This window comes from Prenolepis imparis, unplaced genomic scaffold (assembly GCF_030444845.1).
Source record: "Prenolepis imparis isolate NDT839.2.m4 unplaced genomic scaffold, iyPreImpa1.0 SCAF_13, whole genome shotgun sequence".
NCBI classification, from domain to species: domain Eukaryota; kingdom Metazoa; phylum Arthropoda; class Insecta; order Hymenoptera; family Formicidae; genus Prenolepis; species Prenolepis imparis.
Genome location: NW_028141171.1, coordinates 10046820 through 10065768, shown reverse-complemented (window position 1 = coordinate 10065768; position 18949 = coordinate 10046820). Strand labels below are relative to the sequence as shown.

Genomic DNA, 18949 nt, shown 5'->3' with positions numbered 1-18949 from the left:
ACACCCGACCCAAACGATTCTGCCCAGAATCATATGGGCAAATCGATCGGGAAGTGAAACCATAATGCGGAAAATGTTGGCGCACGGGGTTGGCATTCAGTGGATGAATATAAGATGAAAGAGAGGCAGGGGGTGGATGACAGGTAAGATGGCGGAATCTGTACGACTGTCTCGAAACGGAAAACCAAGTACGGTACGGTCTTCCGGTACTATGCACCGGTAATATGCACGAAATGTAAAACGCGATGCAATATTCCGGTCTCTTCGCCAGAAAGAGAGAGAGAAAGAGAGAGAGAGAGAGAGAGAGAGAGAGAGAGAGAGAGAGAGAGAGAGAGAGAGAGAGAGAGAGGGACGGGGAGAAACATTTTCCTGCTTCGCTTAATTATATCGTATTATTTCTCAATTATTGTGAGATAGTGTTTGAATATTACACAACGCGGTATGAATATTTGGCATCTCTTTTCACCTTTTTTTTTGTATAAGCGTTTTATCAGCAATATTATTGAAAATGGTTGATTTTATTTTCGACGAAAAAAAAAATATATAAAACAGAGATTCAGATTAAATTAAATATTTATTTTAGCTTTGTTTGAAATTAACCGATTGTATTTATTTATGTATTATTGTGTCTGATAGGAGCAAAGGTTTAGTACAAATGTTAAATGCATATATATATATTATTTTTTAAACAAATTCAGCAAAACTGTTTCTTTTAATTTGCAAGGGGGGGGGGTTTAACCCCCCCCCCCCTTAGGATCCGTCAGTGTATATATATATATATATATATATACACTGACGGATCCTAAGGGGGGGGGGGGTTAAAACCCCCCCTTGTAAATTAAAAGAAACAGTTTTGCTGAATTTGTTTAAAAAATATAAATAAAGAAAAACAAACATTAAAGAGCTATCGACGTCAGGATCCGCTAGTGTATATATATAAGTATAAGATACACTGTAAATTATACTCATTACGCATTCAAGGAGTTAAGTGTAGATTAAGTCAGACATAGGACGAAATGATGAGATAATTTCATTGCACGAAAATAATTACGTGAAATTCTTTATATCTATATAATATCTATATAATATCTATATAATATATATTATATAGATACAAAGAATTTCGCCTAATTATTTTCGTACAACAAAATTATCTCATTATTTCGTCCTATGTCTGACTTAATTTATAGTTATTCCTTGAATGCGTAATGAATATAATTTACAGTGTATCTTATACATACATATTGTATATATTATATAGATATAAAGAATTTCATCTAATTATTTTCGTGCAACGAAATTATCTCATCATTTCCTCCTATGTCTGACTTAATATATACTTAACTCCTTGAATGCGTAATGAGTATAATTTACAGTGTATCTTATACATACATATTGTATATATATTATATATATACTATATATATAAAGAATTTCGCCTAATTATTTTCGTGCAACGAAATTATCTCATTATTTATACTTATATTTATATATATTTACTTATACTTATATATATATATTTTTTATATATATATATTATATATATATATATATATATATATAAAAGTATAAGATACACTGGAAATTATACTCATTACGCATTCAAGGAGTTAAGTGTAGATTAAGTCAGACATAGGACGAAATGATGAGATAATTTCGTTGCACGAAAATAATTAGGCGAGAAATTCTTTATATCTATATAATATATATAGATATAATATATATATATATATATATATATATATATATATATATATATATATATACACACACACTGGCGGATTCTGGGGGGGGAGGGTTAAACCCCCCCTTGCAAATTAAAAGAAACAGTTTTGCTGAATTTGTTTAAAAATTATAAATAAAGAAAAACAAACATTAAAGAGCTATCGACGTCGTTGATCCTGGAATAAAAGCTAATCATGAAACCAAAAATATTAAATAAAATAATTTTGCAATCCCCCCCCCCCCTATTATCGACGTCAGGATCCGCCAGTGTATATATATATATAGTATATGTGACGCTAAATATTATTAATTTATAATAAAGTTCAAATGTTTTTAGATATAGATAGATTATATTAGAAATAGATTAGATTACAACAGTCCCAAATTTTTACAATCTACAATATTTGATTTTATTGGTTTATCGAACATAGTCTTGTAATCTTATTATTCACTTATCTATATTAACTTCGTTGGATTAAATCAGATAAGATACGATCAGATAGGATGTTATGTAAAAAATTTTTCGTCAGAAAACAAAAAAAAGGAACGATAAAGTTAATTTACGAAGATCTGAGAGTCCTGATAAATAAGAGTAAACATTTCAGCAACAAAATTACATTTCAAAAATGTTATTAAAAGTTTCTTAATTTAATGCTTCGAGGAACATCTTGATATTTTCTTTCATAAATTTTACTGCAATCATGTTTTGAGTGCTCTCGCGATGTGCGGTTTCCAATGGTCCATTTTTTACAATTTCGGATTACAAGGATCGATGATAGCGTCCCCGTAATGTGGAAAATCTACTCAATGGTAGGCAGTATCCGTTCAATCAAAGAGAGAGAGAGAGAGCGAGAGGGAGAGAGAGGGAAAAGGAGAGAGGACAAAACAGTGGGGAGAGGGATAAATACGATGCATGCGAGAGAGCAAAGCATCAGTGAAGGCGAGACAAGGTGAGACTACGCCCGCATGGTTAAAGTGGATTACATATTGCTGTCCCACTCTGCAACATGTTGTACACTTGGCCATACCGGTCTTCCAGGTAAATCGAATCACCGCTAACCTGAACGAAGTTACCTCTCTCACCTCGTCCCCCTTGCCACTCGCCTACGCCAATCTCCTCTCTTAAGTGCATACGCACTATCAGCGACCCTTGGTTAGAAAGTAAACGTCGGTTATGCGCGCCCCATTTTTTCCCTCAACGTTATGTGGGTTAATGAATTAAAAATCGCAAGAGTATAGAGCGCGATAACTCATTTGTTACTTTTTTATCTTTTCTTTTTACCTTAGATATATAAATTATGAGAAAGACGAGAAAAAGCGCGCGCAAGGATCGATATATTAATTTTTACTCGGTTTGCCCGGAAAACAAACGAACGCGATTGAAAATGTCAAATATGGTTCCAAAGAAGGTACGTAAGGAATAATCCAATATTGGAACTTTATAACGAATGGATTAAGTACACGACGCCATTTTCTCTCAGACTCGCACAATTTAGATCTCTATTCAACAAAAGCATTTTTTTTCTTGAATTGTGTCAATATCTCAGTTGCGTGGACCAATATCGATAATATTCGTTACTTCTTGTTCACTATATTTAAAAAAAAGAAAATTTTTAGAATGATTATTTAATGCGCGATACCTTCAAGACACTCGTACGACAAAATTTTATAATACACTGTATGCTCTTTTCTATTCGATCAGAAATTTCGTGAAACATTGGTTTGTCGCGTAGTTAGCAAAATTCACGGATCAAGCCGAATGTTTTACTCGCTTGTACATCTCGAAACGGAGAATGAAGATGCCATTTGCGACGTAGCTCGTAAATTCTAAGCAGCTTAGAAACGGTGCACGCAACTCAAGCTCTTTCCCCATCGTTACGAACCCCCATTCCCCCCATTTCCCACGGGCTTAATCCGTTACACTTGCATTCGATGTTTCCTTGTGCGATGAGCATTCCGGAAGTTAAGGACACTGATGAACGGCGCCCGGTACTGCATCTCTCGAATGACACGTATATGCTTTCTCGGAAATCAAATACCGTCAATGGAAAGATTGAGTTTGTCGCGAGACAAAGACAATATTATGTCCCCTCTCAATTGTATAAATTGAATTATATCTATTACTGCTACATTGAATTAAACGTTTAATGTTATGTAAAATATTAGTCTCTCATTGAACGAATAATAAGTTGGATATTTAAAATAAAAATATAACGATATTTGATGTAGCCTGTGCGCTTCATTAAGCACACAGTGTCTTGTCATTACGTCTACGTCGTTTGAAGAGTATTGTAAAGCCATCGTGCTTTGCCTCACGGATTCATTATGCTACCGTAATTAGGACCAACGCCGGGAAAGCACTTGTGCTGCGGAGGATGAGAGGTGGAACGCGATATTAGTTCATTTACGTGTCCTAATGCCGCCGCGGGGAAAGGTGTTTACGAGGGCGTATTTACGAGTGCGGTACCTGCGCCTCTCGTTTTCTCTCACGTAAATTTAACGTCAGTGGCGTAGCGATCCGCTCTGTCTGTCGCAACAAAGGATAGTAAAACGTCGCTAGCGCGTTTCACCTATACACGCACATATGTATATATATATATATATATATGCTTTGCGATAGCATAATGGATAAATGCCATAAGCTACTGTCGGAAAATGTAACATATTATAGGATATCAAAATTGAATTTTAGTTTTAAATCATTTGAAAAACTGACATATTTTAATGACTGTGTGTCATTAAAATATAATAAGAAAAATGAGGAAATTAGTATATATATGTATATAATATAATATATCGACGAGATTAACATATAACACTGTATTTAAAGTAATACTATAATTAAATATATATTAATATATAAAGAGATCTACTAATTATATAATAAAATGAATATCTTAAATTAAGCTATTTTTGATGTCGTATACTATAAGTTGCACGGATAGATCCTCGTTTGCGTGCGATTCCACGCACACGCTTTAGCTTTACGAGCGTTATTTACATATATTTACGAATTCGTAAAGTTTTATGAAAGTTATATACCGCGCGCGCGGCGCGGCATACGCTATATGCGGTTATACGGTAAACGGAAAACCAACGGAAGAGCTTTTTACGCCGCGATCGACGCCGTTTATCTACGAAATCTCTTTCGAGAGTGGCATTCAGCCGAGGGTTTAAAGGAGCCATTGAGTCGAGCTCCGGTGAGAATTTCACCTGCCACTTCGATTGTCCGCTAATCCCATTGGCCGGTCCTCGAGAGGGAGAAGAAACGCCGGCAGGGGTGACGAGACGATTTGATTCGGCCCTGTGCGCCGTTCCTGCTCGATTTCGAAGGAAAGGAGGATGGGAGGCATCGGGGCGGGAGAGGTGGATAGCCGGAGAACCCTCGAGTAAACAAAGGAGGAAATGGGGTAAATAAAAAGCAACCGCCAAGGAAAGGACGGGGGAGTCCGCCCGGGCACCGCTGTGTATTTACACGCGCACACCATACACGTCCACAACCGTGAGAAACGAGTCGCTCTACAGGGTGTGTCTTTAAAATCTACAGACAGTGCCTGAAAATCTGATTAGAGATTTATAATACGTTCGATATTATTTTAATTTTATACAGTATCTTGAGGCGCGTTTCTATACATTGACACACGCAGACACTTTTATTTAATTATATAATATTCATGCTCTCGAAAAATAGAAGTTTGAGTTCCTGCGTTTTAGGATATTATTCTAGGACACCCTGTAGACAGGATACACGTGTGAGTTAGGCGCACACGCGCGTTTCTCGATTTCGAAAGCCTCGGAAGTAAGAGAGCGGAGGAACACAAGGAGCTTTCGTAAGGGAGAGAAAGGAGGCCGAGAACGAGGCGATGAGAAAAATGGGCGTGGGGAGAGAAGTTGCGGGAAAGTAATCCGGACCGGCGAGCGCGCTTTATAGTTTTGTTTATTCCCTCGCATACAATTACGCTGATGACGCGGAGTAAACCCGGCTCTCGTGCGCGAAACCTTTATCCCAAGAGAGATCCCGTCTTCCTTTTCTCTCCTTTTCGTTTTCATCCCCCGTTTCCTCCTACGCGCCGCAAAATAGAAACGACGACAACGACGACGACGACGACGACGATGGCTAAAACGGTCGTAGAACGGCGCCGCGGAAGATGAGGGTGCCGAAACGAGACTCGACGGCGCCTGGCGACGTGACGCGGCCCGTCGCGGCGCCGCATCGGCGAGAGGGTTGTAAATTCGAGAATGAATGGCGGAGGGGCCGCGCGAGCGGGGATTAGGATTAAGGGGACTATCCTGTTCGCGTATTTATGGCCACGCTTATTTGAGACGTCGGTTCGATATCCTTTCGGCGGTACGATCCGCGATACGAGGCGCCGAAGTAGTGGTATAGGTTTACGTTTGGTCGGACTGACGAGTAGCGCACTCGACGATTGTCGAATCTAGGTGCATGATCGATGAACGAGATAGAGTGCGCGCTCTTTAATCGAGATTTCGCTTCGTGCAGCAAAAACGTAGTATAAAATGGATTATTTTACAAATAATAAATAATGTAATACAACATAGGTAATATATGTAATCGTAAATTAAATTACATTTTTTTTATTAAAGTGTTTTTATTTTAGAAACAAAAGCAAGCGGTCATTAGAGGCGCAGTTCGCGTGTGAATTATGCATGTGAATTACGCGTAAAAAAAGTAGCTTACACAATCTACACGTAGACACACGGACTGTTCGCACCTATATAAACACACGTAGCCAAAGGCATTTTGAATCGCCCGAGAATTCGCGTGCGCGTGTGCGATTTATTGCCGCTGTCGTCGCAAGTGCACGGCGATATCAAGCTTAACGAATCGCATCCGTTCTGCTGAAACTACACATTAAGTGAATATCGAAGGGAGAAGTAATGTACGCTTTTCACCATGGGCTTTCCATCGGTTTTTCATTATCGTAAGTGTAATACCTTCGAAATCACGTTACGGTTAAATGGATATTTGATTAGTTGAAATCTAATATTGTACTCTGATATTAATATTAGTCTTTTCTTTCTGTCGAAGTTTATTTAAACACTACGAATAAATTATGGGGAATCGATGTGATGAACGTGTGTTCTGATCTATCTCATATCTTCCTCTCTCTCCTTTCTTTCATTTTCTTCTGACATAATCTTATATTTAATTATACGTTACATATAATGAAGAAAAAATCGATTGGGCAGAAAATCTGCTACTAAAAATATATCCAGAGATTTTGGGAGTCTATGTGTACATACGCACACACACATATACGTATATATATGTAGATTGCATCGTGTTCAAATCTTTTATATCTTTAGTAATATTTAATTTTTTCGATCTATATTATATTCTACATCTATTCGCGTTCTTTAATCTAAATTACATTACTATTTATAGAAATTCCCCTTTTGTGCGCTCTCAGGTATTTTTAAATATAAAATTATAAGGTCTTTTCTCTCCCTCTTTTTCTCTTTTATATATAGCTACGCTTTCTGTTTATATAATCTTTTCTTTCCTTTTTAAGAAGCATACATTCCATTTATATAAGTACACAAGATAAAAAGAAGAATAATTAATATAAAGAAGTATATATAATGTTTTTACTTTCCTAAAAATATAAAGGCGATGTGTAACATCACAGCTGATATGTTACTCATATAACAACTGATTTTTTAAAATCTTCTTGTTTATACTGCTTATATTTTATTTATAATTATTCTTAAGCATGTATATAAGATAGCTAGAAACATATATTAAACACTGTGTCTAAAAATGCGAGTAAATACGAGTGTCGAGCATTTATTTCTGCGAAACACAAGATTCAACTCGATATCAAACAATCTCATTAAGCTTTACATTGATCGCGTGATGTTGAATAAAAAATGAACGCGGAAAAATCATGAATTTTATTCATATAAATCGATTATAGCAACTCGCGCTAGGTAAACACGAAATGGACTATAGCTAATTCGACGAAATCAAACAGGCGACGGGAATAAAGGCGAAATAAAGGCACGATGTTGAGAAAGAAGGGAAGAAGAAAGGCAGGGTCGGTCGGTTGTATGCGGACGGAATTGTAAACCAGACTGAACTTTTCGCCTTCTTTTCTGGTCGTTGCCTGAGGATAGGGACGGCTGGCGGGAGATGAAGTTCGCTCCTTCTTTAAATTACATTTGGCCACTCGTTTGGACACCCGACTCTCACCTTCTTTCTCGCTATCTTACCATTCTCCGTGTAACCCATTTCGCTCGGGCGCGAGCGAATACCGCAGTTCTACACCCCATTTACACACTCTTCGCGAGCAACATATGTAGGTAGTAAAAAATTTGTTTATGATTCGGCTTCTTGCTATAATTCTAAAATATCTTAATATTTAATAATTATAATTAATAATTATATATATCTTAATTTAACATCTTAATAATATATATACTATAGAATGTATATGTATTAATCCCAACTTCATAAAAAATGTATATTATTTTTATATTGAAAAAGACATTTACAAAATACTTTGATATGAACAAAAACATTCTTGCTTAAAATTCTTTATCGTGAAAAATTATAGAGCATCTTTATATACTTTATGTATACTTTCACGATTAATAAGATAAAAAGGATTATTTCTATTTATTTACAGACAATTAATTGTGTAAACTTTGTAGAGTAAACTGGGTTTGTGCGCGTCGAAGAAATGTGTGTGCGTATACCTTCCTTTCCTTACTTTCTTATAGAAAAACATCCTTTATAAAATATTGTAAAAAGACTGAGACGTATTGCATTTTTATGGAGATTTTTATGTTTCGAAAAAGCTTGTTAGCATGTGAAGTTGACCAGCTTTTGTACTAAACTCCATTATAAAGAAAATTTACACGCCGGTCGTTTAAATGCACGAAGGAAAGAATACTGTCGGTCATTAACTGTCTGGTGAGTGTATGCCGTCGTCGTCGCTCGTACTTCTTTTCATCTTTTAATCCGGGGAGGCTGCCGTATATATATACTATATACGCAAAGGCCATCCGGCCCTTTAGAGTCATCCGTGTCGGCGGTGCTCGTCCCGGACAAGCGGCCCTTTTCGGGCAAAAGTTCATTTACACTTTTGTGCTGCTTCAATTTGAATTTATCCGTTTATACGAGGCGGCTCTCCATGCAAAAAAGGGGATCCTTAGCTGTGTACGCCCGCGCTGTTATAAAGACGTATGGATGAATATGCATGTATTCGGCTCACGAGTGCGGTAATATGGTAACGCGCGGGCACGCTGTAATAGAAGAATAAGTATTAGAAAATTAGCCGGGGGGACGCGATGATCTCGTTCCGCTTTCACGTCACGTCGTTCAAGGGGCCCCCGGTAATTTCGCGCCGCGTATATACGAATAGAATTACGCGAAATTATAACGTGCCGGGGAGATTGCAGGCGCGTGCGAGCTGTATCGATTAAACCGTAACGCAAATATCGGAATTCCCTCTCGGTATGGCATGTGGAATTTTTATTTTTATTTCTTGAAAATAAAAACTTTGGGGCAAAAACTTTCATAACGCGAAAAAATACCACGCGCACTAAGATCAAACTTGTAATATATACATATTTATATCTCACGAGACATGTGGCTTAAAATATTAAAATATTCCCCCTCTCGCGGATAAAATAATCACGTTACAAGAACAGAGGTGTTTCTTATCGTTCGAAGGGAAATATCCTTGGGACTCGCGCGTTTATGTCCAATGTTGATCGAGATTGCCATTAGTATATATATCCCGAAAATATTTCGTACTCTATGCGACCCGATCGCGGAATAACTTGAATACGCGATACGGTCTACGGTGGTTAGTTATAGACTTATTTGATATGCCCCTTGATAAAAGAAGGAGGCAGCGGTGATAGTATCTGCGCCGTTATTTGCTCAGTCTTATCTTGGCGAAACGGCGCGCCGGCATTTGTGGACTGTAATTTCGTATGGTTTCACAGCGATCAATTTTAATGTTTAATCAGTATCGGGCTCACGTGCCTTTCATTTATATCACGAGAAATATTTACTTAAATTATCCGCGCCGCGCTGCTTTAATACACTCTCGCGTGCGTTAGTTTCCTCTCTGGATAACCTCAGGGCGCACCTATACGATTCCAGCCCGCACTTTCGAACCGTGATTCAATTTTGTTTCACTTTGTTCGCTACACACACGTTACGTGTCTTTGCTCCCGTGCCTGACCCGAAATTAATTTAGTGCAAACACTTCTCCCTCATTCGGCAATATCATCTATCTCATCGCGTATCGCGGGATGCTCGCAAAATTGGCTTACTCGTGGTACTGTTTGTGGTAAAAATCGCACGACAATGTTGACAACAAGGGGAAGTCATTCGTTTATTCGAGAAACCTTACGTTAAAATGCGGATTTGGATTTTGCGTAAAATGGAAATTTCTAATTTTTGTATTAAGAACAGAAAAAGAAGGAAGAGAAAGAGAGAAAATTGTGTGTGCTATGTATCTTAAGAAGTTAAAATAAAATTCTGATTTTATCTAAGTGAAAACTTGCCTCTGATAAGATAATCTCTTGTCGCCTATTTTTTTTTACAATCTCCGGCACGTGACATGAATTATTGAAAGGTTCGCGGAAAATTATTCCGCCGACCTCATTATTCCGACGCGTGTCAGCGTACGCGGGTTCCTTTCCCCGATGGGAAAAGGATTCGAGAAAGTGGCATAATGGCGATGGTGAGAGCGGCGTGGCGGAATAGACGTTCTATCGATTCCGTGCGTAATAAGAATAACAATTTTCCGAACGGGGAAGGACTATGTAAGTGCGCTCTCGCGTCTGTCGATATATACCGAATACCTCTTCCACTGTCAGGTGGACGGTCGCTGCCGCGAAATTGGCGCAGGCATTACCCCGAGGCGAGGAGTTGCTTGGTTCTCTTTAAACCGCGTGGAATTTTCCCCATACAACCTCGACGCATGCGAGGCTGCCTTTGAGAGTGCATTCTTGCAGCCGCCAGACTTTTATTGCCCATATAATTGCGTAATTCTTATGTGAGCGAAGACTGTGCAATCCGATCTCTCCCTCTCTTTCTTTTTCACTCTTTCTTTTATGTACAGTGAATTTTCGCATCGCGAATTTTATTTGAGAACACAGTTCGTGCTTTCGTAACAGTATTTCTCTCTTTAACTGTTACTCTCTTTAACTTTGGCATTTATTCTTTGCTTTGAAAATACATAATATGCGAATTGGATTACTACCGATTGCACGAATTATTGTCGCATTGTTTGATGTTCATATAACAGTTTCGATATTTTGTATTTTAAACAAAATCCTCCTCTTTTTGATTTCGCGCGTCGGTGTAGGCGGAAGCTATCACGTTTTGTAGAGAGATATATAACATATAATACGATTATATCTTTATTAAAAATTTTATTACTGTCAGTTTTTATCGTGAAATTTTTATAAAGTGTCAAACAAAATTATTTTGTAAAATGTAAGAAAGTCTTATAGTATATTTCGAAGATTGAGTTATAAATTTTTGAAATAAAAATATTATAAAATAAGAAAAATATTTTTAAAACGTAAATAGATTTTAATAAATTTTGTTGTATAATTAAGTATAATCTATATTTCTCGTATCTATATTTTTTCTGTTAATTTATAAGACACACATTTTATAATTATTAGAAAATCCAACGCAATTTCTACGTAGAGATGAACTATTCTAGCACATCCTGTTAAGCAAATATTGTTAAACTCTTGTTCGGAACATTTTCCAGATTGGTCTTGTAGCGCTCAGTGTGAAAATGTGTAATCAAGAAAGTATAACATTTCACGTTGTTATACACTAAAAGGCTGCATCTATCACAACTAGAGGAAAATTTGAAAACGAGAAAAGTAAAGGAAAAAGATGCAAGAGAGAGAAAAAAAAAGAGCGCGCGGAGCGGTCGAGGTTCGCTCTGCCTGCGCTTGTGCATACCGTTACTACTTAACGTAAGTAGTTCGTCAGAAGCAGGTCAGGCATCGATGCGTGCACCAGAGAGGAGAAGAGAAGCGTATAGTCCCGATGCATTTCCGGGCGCACTTCATGGGTCGTAACGCGATTACCGAAAGTCTCTCTCACTTTCCTCATTCCGATAAAGTTCGCCGGGGTGATATCGAGCGCGATTGAGTCGCGAATCGAAAGGAAGTTTTATGGTTGCCTCGCGCTGCTGCCGATACGAGGGTCTTCCCGACGATACGTAGCGTTATCGACACTTTTGCGTTAAAAGCGTCGGAATAAAAGTATCGGAACCGTGTGTTCGCGTTCGCGCAAAGACATATATGTATGTACGAAATCCACGCGCGATATAAATGCTATCGTATAATCGAAACGGTAGGAAGCACCTCATAAACATATCTCTGCGTATGCAAGGCGATATTAAATGGTAAATTCATGGGTTTTTGGTCTAACGAACTTATCGATCTTACGATTTGTCACCTTGACATGCGATGTGCGCCAGAGAAAGAGAGAGAGAGAGATCGTACAAAATTGAAAATTTGTGATAAACGACTTTTGCTCAAGAAAACTTCTCCGACCTCTGAATTCTTCTCAGCGTAATTCTTATTAAACTTAATATCACAAATTAGGGTAGCTTTTTGTACATGCATCTTTCTCTTATACGCCGTGTTAGAATGACTTAAATATAAAACGTGCAATGAATGATGCATGTCTCATTGAGAGGACAACTCTCGTGCACATCGCAAATGAAATATTCAAATCTGACGTGTTGTTCGCCTAAGATATCAAACTCGTTGAAGGAAATGTCGCTGACAAAATTGCAGACTGAGTCACGAGACTAATAAACCTCTTTATTGTCTCGTGAAGAAACGCATCTGCCGAAAAATCGAGACGAAAATGTTTTAATAAAAAATATCATGTGAAAACGAGAATAGCGCTAGATGAACCGTCTGTCAAATTTTAATATCAAGAGTTAAAATAAATTCGACGATAATATTGTTATTAAAATTAACAACGTAGAATAACAGTTATTTTTGCTATATACTATCATTAACGATCTAGTTATGTATAACTTAATATAGCTTTTACTATCATTAACGATCTAGTTATGTACTTTATATAGTTATGTAACTTAATATAACTTTGTTAAAGACAGACTTGAAAAATAGTGTAAAAATATCATGTCCGACTTGTTCCGTTTTCGGTTTGACAATGATTCTAATACCACGAGTCTAGGACTTGTGCGAGCAAGACTATTCTTGAGCGGATAATATCATCTGTCGAATATGACAGTGACGGACGTCACTATCGATTATGCGTTCCTCGCGATATTCCATTTGTATTCGTACTTGACAGCCAAAGTTTGCACGTACTCCATCCGCTGTACGCAAGGAACCGGATTTCACGTGATGTATCAATTCTCCACCGGTCATAACACACGCGAGCGCGAGATGGCAGATTTCGCGAAGCCGAGACTCTTATACCTTTGACGCTTTCAGATATAAGTCATTTATCTCGAAAGGTATGTGCTACGGAGAATTCGGTCTTGATAAGCTCGCCAAGATCGATACGTCGCATTAGTTATGTTCGCGTTACCTTGAATTTTTCCTCGACGCTGTGTTTCTTTATAAATTCCCGAAATTAGCCGGCGCAAAGGTTATCGGACATCCTGTAGATCGCCTGTAGACGACACGGTACATAATCGCGTAGGTTTAGTTACAGTGACACGTGCCTGCCGGGTCCATTAAGGTGTATGTACACTGTCCAATCAGCGAGCATGTATGCAGTGTCGCACAGGGATAAACATGTGTCGCGTCAGATATTATAGACACGGGTCGGTAGTCCGTAACGGCCGATAGATCACAAATGCTCCGAAACGGAGCAGATGCTATAAATATCTCTCGATATACACCGAGAAGAGCGGTAGCAGAGAGAGGCATGCCGAGATTGACAATGGAGAGAGCGAACCGAGAGGCGAGAGATCCGGGGTAGCCCGAGAAAGTTTTCCAATTTGAAGCAATTAGTTTGCAGTACGACGCTGGATGGCATGCATCCAGATAATCGAATATGGGTCAGCTTCTAAAGTGGTATGGGGTCGATGGTATACGGTCGGAGAAGCTGTCAGAGAGGGAAGAGGAAAGGGAGAGAAGCAGAGCGAGTTTGCCGCATGTGTATGTACACGTGCGATCGGGTCGACTCCGTCGCACTTCTGGCATGTATGACGCGCATAAAACCACGTGGCACGATTCGAGAACGGTTGCCTTAGAATTCTCGCCCACGGTAATCGATTGATCGATCGTCCTTTCCCTCCCTCCCTGATCTACAATTGCAATTGATCGATGCATCGGTCAGTCCGGCCCGACCCGTCGCGCCGTCTTCGGGTGCAGTGATAGAGCTTTAAAGTTTCCCGCCGTATATAGGTATATGTCTCGCAGGGTCTCTCGGGTTTGCTCGAGCGAGATATACGGAAAAGAAAATTGCGAGATCGGAATCCAACGCGCAATGCACACGTATTATACTTTAAGTGATAATCACTCTCACGTTAGCGATAATAGTTAAAACAGTTAAGCTTAAGTATTGAGTTTGAAAAATAATCGTATATCTAATTAGAATTTATTTTCGTTTGATCGTAACTGAAATTTTGTATACTTTTTATTTACAGAATCCGAAGCCAGCTGGGAGGAATGGTGGACCTACGACGGTATTTCCGGTGAGTGATCTCGTCTCTCTTTTATCTATGAGATTTGATTTAAAAAAACTTGATGAGAAAATGAAATTATTGTGTCGAAATGCTCGACATCTGTTAAATCCTGTTACTCGGCGCGCGAATTACTAATTACCGTCATTATGACTATTTAATGGTCATTCGCATTACTTATTTACCGTCGAGAGACGCTCGCTGAGCCCGCAAAAATGTTTTTACTTCTCTGACGCTTTTATGTGTCGCGCGTAATTTCCGCGTTCCTCCCTTTTTTGGATATTTCCGACTGTCGCGCGGCGTGATAGACAAAGTAGGAAACTTAACCGGCTCGTTGCGCCAAGTTTGTTTATTTCGCGCAAAATTTTCGCAACTTTACTACCGAACAGCCTAGGTTAACGCGACGTTAATAGCAGAATTAATGTTATCCCAAGAATCGCGGCGTGTAAAGTATATATTACATACTTAAAATTATATATAATTTTCTAATACGATAATCTCGTACGAACGCGTATAAACTAATCTGTCGCGCCCTAAATCTCTACACTTCCTCGTTACGATATACGCGCGATTAAATTATGATTAAAATCTATCTTGCAAAAAGTTGCCCGATAAACTTAACGCACATCGATGCGCGCTCTCAAATGTGTTATTCGCGATGTAATTATTATCAAATTTCTGAGAACAGAGGATGTAAGCGTTTTGCGAGCTCAGCCGGTCGTTGCAGCTTCCTAATTTTCTTAATTTTAAGTTACGAGGCCATCGAGTGCCTCCGGGCACCGGTGAATTTTTTAATCTCAGCGCTCTCTTCTCCTTTCCTCACCGTCGTAGTTTTTATTAAAAATAAGGCGAGCGCCGATAAGACTGCGCCCGTGTAGGTCCGGGATCTTGAGTTTAGTGTTGTTCCGCCCCATGCGGGCCAGCTGCCACACGAAAAACAATGCCGTATACTCGGGCGTTGAGACGTTCGCATAAAACGCGAAAAATTTCACTTCCTTCCCACCTCCTACCTCCCTCTGGTCGTCGTCTGGGTTCACCTATTCCCTGGGTTCACCTATTACCTCCCACCCATCGCGCGAACCCTACGAATTTCTCGTCGGCCTGTTGACATTGGAGAGGAAGTTGTTGATCCCATTTCGGAATTTACCAGCGCCGCTAGAATTTCGTTATCGATTAGCTCGAGTGCCGCAACGAAATTAAGTTTGTCCTGCCAAGTGCCAGCAATATTGTTATCACGATATTCTTGTAAACGCGGAACTCGTCGCGTTGTTTTTTCTCTACTAGTTGCTACTTGGCTTCTGCATGTAACGTGGGTTTGAAAAAACATTTCCCGAGAGAAACGTGATAATATCGCTTTTGAAATGAAAAAATACCAAATATTAGTTTAGCACTACAAACGATTATGATTAATATAAGTTATAATTTATTAATTTATTATTAAGTATATAAAATGTAGGGTTAATCTCTTATATTTTATCTTAGCTTTACTAAAATTTAATTTTCTTAGAATTTCAAATATAAAATATTTTTCTATCTCAATATTTTATTCTTCTAAGATCATTTTACAAACAATCAAATTGTGTCACGAGCAAGCAAGTGAAGGAAGAATTCTTTAGTCAAGATAATCCGCATTTTAAGCGCACCTGGTACGCCGGTATCGGTTGGCTGACTTATTACCGTGATCGGTAGCGGATAGGAGTTGATTTTTAGGATTCACCGATGTCTTATATCGCGGACAGATGGGCTTCTCGTTTTACAACCAATAAGCGCACGCCCTCGGTCGCGCACTTTGAACTGTCGTTAGGTACTTCGCTTTCTTCGGATTTATATAGGGCTTTCCCCGGGGATCTTTACCTCACCCTCTTTCATCTAAGAATCTTTTGACAAATTTGGAGGCGAAGGTTTTCCCCAGCGAAAATGTTATTACTCGCTGTTTTTCCGCCAAACTTTTTAGCGCATTTGACACTCTTATCTCCTCGGAAAATTTTTAGTTGAAAATACCGTCAAAGGGAAATGTTCTTGAATTTAACTCGGAAACTTGTTAGGAGATTTGTTACCTATCTGTGCATTTCCGGAATTTAATTTGCCAGAAGCGCGTAACGAATCTGGAAAATTTTATCAAAAAAAATTGACTACGAGTCGGAGACGAATTAAAATTTTATACGCTATAATTTTCTTAATAATTTCAATAGATTTCTTTAGTGCCGTTACATGTTTTATGCGAGTAGCAGTAGAGTGGAAGGTTGCCAATTTCATAAAGTGTGCGCGAGCGCAGCGTGTATGAGCAATTGCATTTGCGCGTATATTTACGCGGTAGCGGAATAATCTGGTTACGTTGCAACGCAGATTGCGCGACGTACAAGTTGAGCACTTATGCCTTTTTCGACCTCAAAATGCACCGTCGCGGCAATCGTGTTTACGAGGAGACTCTGATTTTATGAGCGACGCTGCGTATAGTACATGATATATCTTTGATTTCGCCCCGAGGGTGCTCGGGCAAACTACCCGGTGGCTGAACTTTGCCACCGTTTGTTATATTATAAATGTGAGATGAGAAGGGGACGAAAAAAAAAAGTTTTTAGATATATTGCTTCGATTATATTCGCCAACGTATCGCGTGTTCCAGAGACTTATCGTTTATTCTTTTCTCAACTATATAAGTACCGAAGAGAAAGAAAGTAAAATTAGCTGGTTTAAAAAAGCAATATTGGCGGGCGTTTTTATTTCGCAAAATTGCTGCGTTTCAACATCTTCAACATTAGAAATTGTTGTTTATTTATATATAAAAAAAAAATTAGTTTCATGAATAAGCAAGCACTTTAATTTTCTCGGTTATTTTGCGAAGAGAAAGCGTTATTTTATCAGGACAATGCATTTAAGCCGTGCGTCCCGTATCGATCTTTAAAGATTAAACGTAGTTACCACTCGGCAGCAGATTCCATAATACGTGGGAATACTCGTGGTTGCGGGAAATAGGTCGCCGGGATTATTAGGGTCGAGAATTGCAGCGGTGTCAAAGTGAATCATCGCGCGAATAAAAACGCGCGCAGCGAGATGGCTTGCGAGAAAATCTTCGCGAATGCAAAACTTTTCCACGACGACGACGGGATTAAGCTCGTCGCGGGTCCTCTTTTGCTCTCTTCGCTCTCCATGCAACTGGTAGCATTGGCAGCGCACCGCCACTAGGCGAACAATTTCTTGAGCTCTACGAGAGGGGCAGATGCGCAAGGTTGAAGATGAAATTTCCGTGGTACGGCGAGAATATGTCTTTCCGGCTAAAGATGCTAGAAATGTAACGCATTTCTCGAAGTACACCCTACTCGTTTCATTTCTCCTTTCATAGTAGAAACTGATGTCACAAACTAGATGTGATTCTTAAATTTAGATTCGATAGATATAAATAGTACCTCTATGGAAGATGAAAACGCGAATATTTATGCAAGAGATATATTATATGAAAAATAAAATTCACTTTGATATTAGAGTTCAAAATTCTGTTATTTTTTATTATCTTTAGAGTATCCTTTATAAAAAATGAACATATTATATCGATAATAGTCGTATATAAGAGGGAGAGAATGGTAGTTTGTGAAATAAAAAATTTTAGTGAATTGAGAAATAAAGCGGTTTCTTGACGGAAATTGTGAACAGTCTGTTTCCTTCTTGTCATCCAAATATTTACTCGAATGAATGGCCTTTTCAAACTCTCGGCGTTCTCGGGCGAGCCTGGGCCGGGTTTGCCTGTTAAGTTTTGGGTAGTAACTGAGAGTGCCCGACTACCCGGATATTTGCACATCCGCGTTAAATCACTAACACTAATGTATTTATGAGGGAGAAGTTAGACGAACCTCCATGCAATACGATAATTGAAATTACCGCGCAAACCAGTTTACCGGCGGGAATTGCGGGCTCCTACGTTCTAAATATTCGAAAGCCTCGCGATATTTGTACAGCTATATATAGAGAATGTTTGCCAGTCGCTGGAACAATACCGGAAAATAAGTAATTCCTTGCCGTAAGCTAAGTCACCTTAATTCTAAATGCACTTTTCTCGTCGTGAACTTTAATCGAACATTCGTCGAGTTTTTAGACCAAATTCGCAGAAATATTAAGTATAATTATTCACGATTTTTGCGACATTTCTTTCTTACGATATTGAAAGACGCAAGTTTACATCTTGATATTTTTTTTTGCTTTTTTGATTTCTATAGTCAAAAGGATTAGAAGTTTCTGAAAGTCGGTTACCCAGGAGTCGGCGGTAAGGATCCTTATTCAAATTACGGTGTTGTCCGCTGTTCAACAAGCGTGAAATGGCCGGACTCGACGTTTGAATCCAAACGTGAACAAGGCGAATGGAAATATCGAAATACGAAAGCAAACAGCGAGGCAATTTTACAAATGGTTGCACGAATACTGAATGTTCCCTAACAGCAGAACAGAGAATACTGCATAGCTTTATATAACTAAAATAAATGTGCAAAACACAGACGCAAAATTAAAACTCACTTTCGCGGTATCTTCCAAAGATTGAAGAAATT

General features: G+C 38.7%; 1 protein-coding gene across 2 annotated transcripts in view; it reads left to right on the top strand.

The window, feature by feature from the left end:
- Window positions 1-18949, top strand: part of Carpa (Carbonic anhydrase-related protein A) — a 127711-nt gene that overhangs the window by 44860 nt on the left and 63902 nt on the right. For both annotated transcript variants that reach the window (XM_083053167.1, XM_083053168.1), the window contains exon 2: window positions 14376-14423. In XM_083053167.1, the coding sequence (XP_082909293.1) occupies window positions 14376-14423 (48 nt within the window). The remainder of the gene's footprint in view (window positions 1-14375; window positions 14424-18949) is intronic.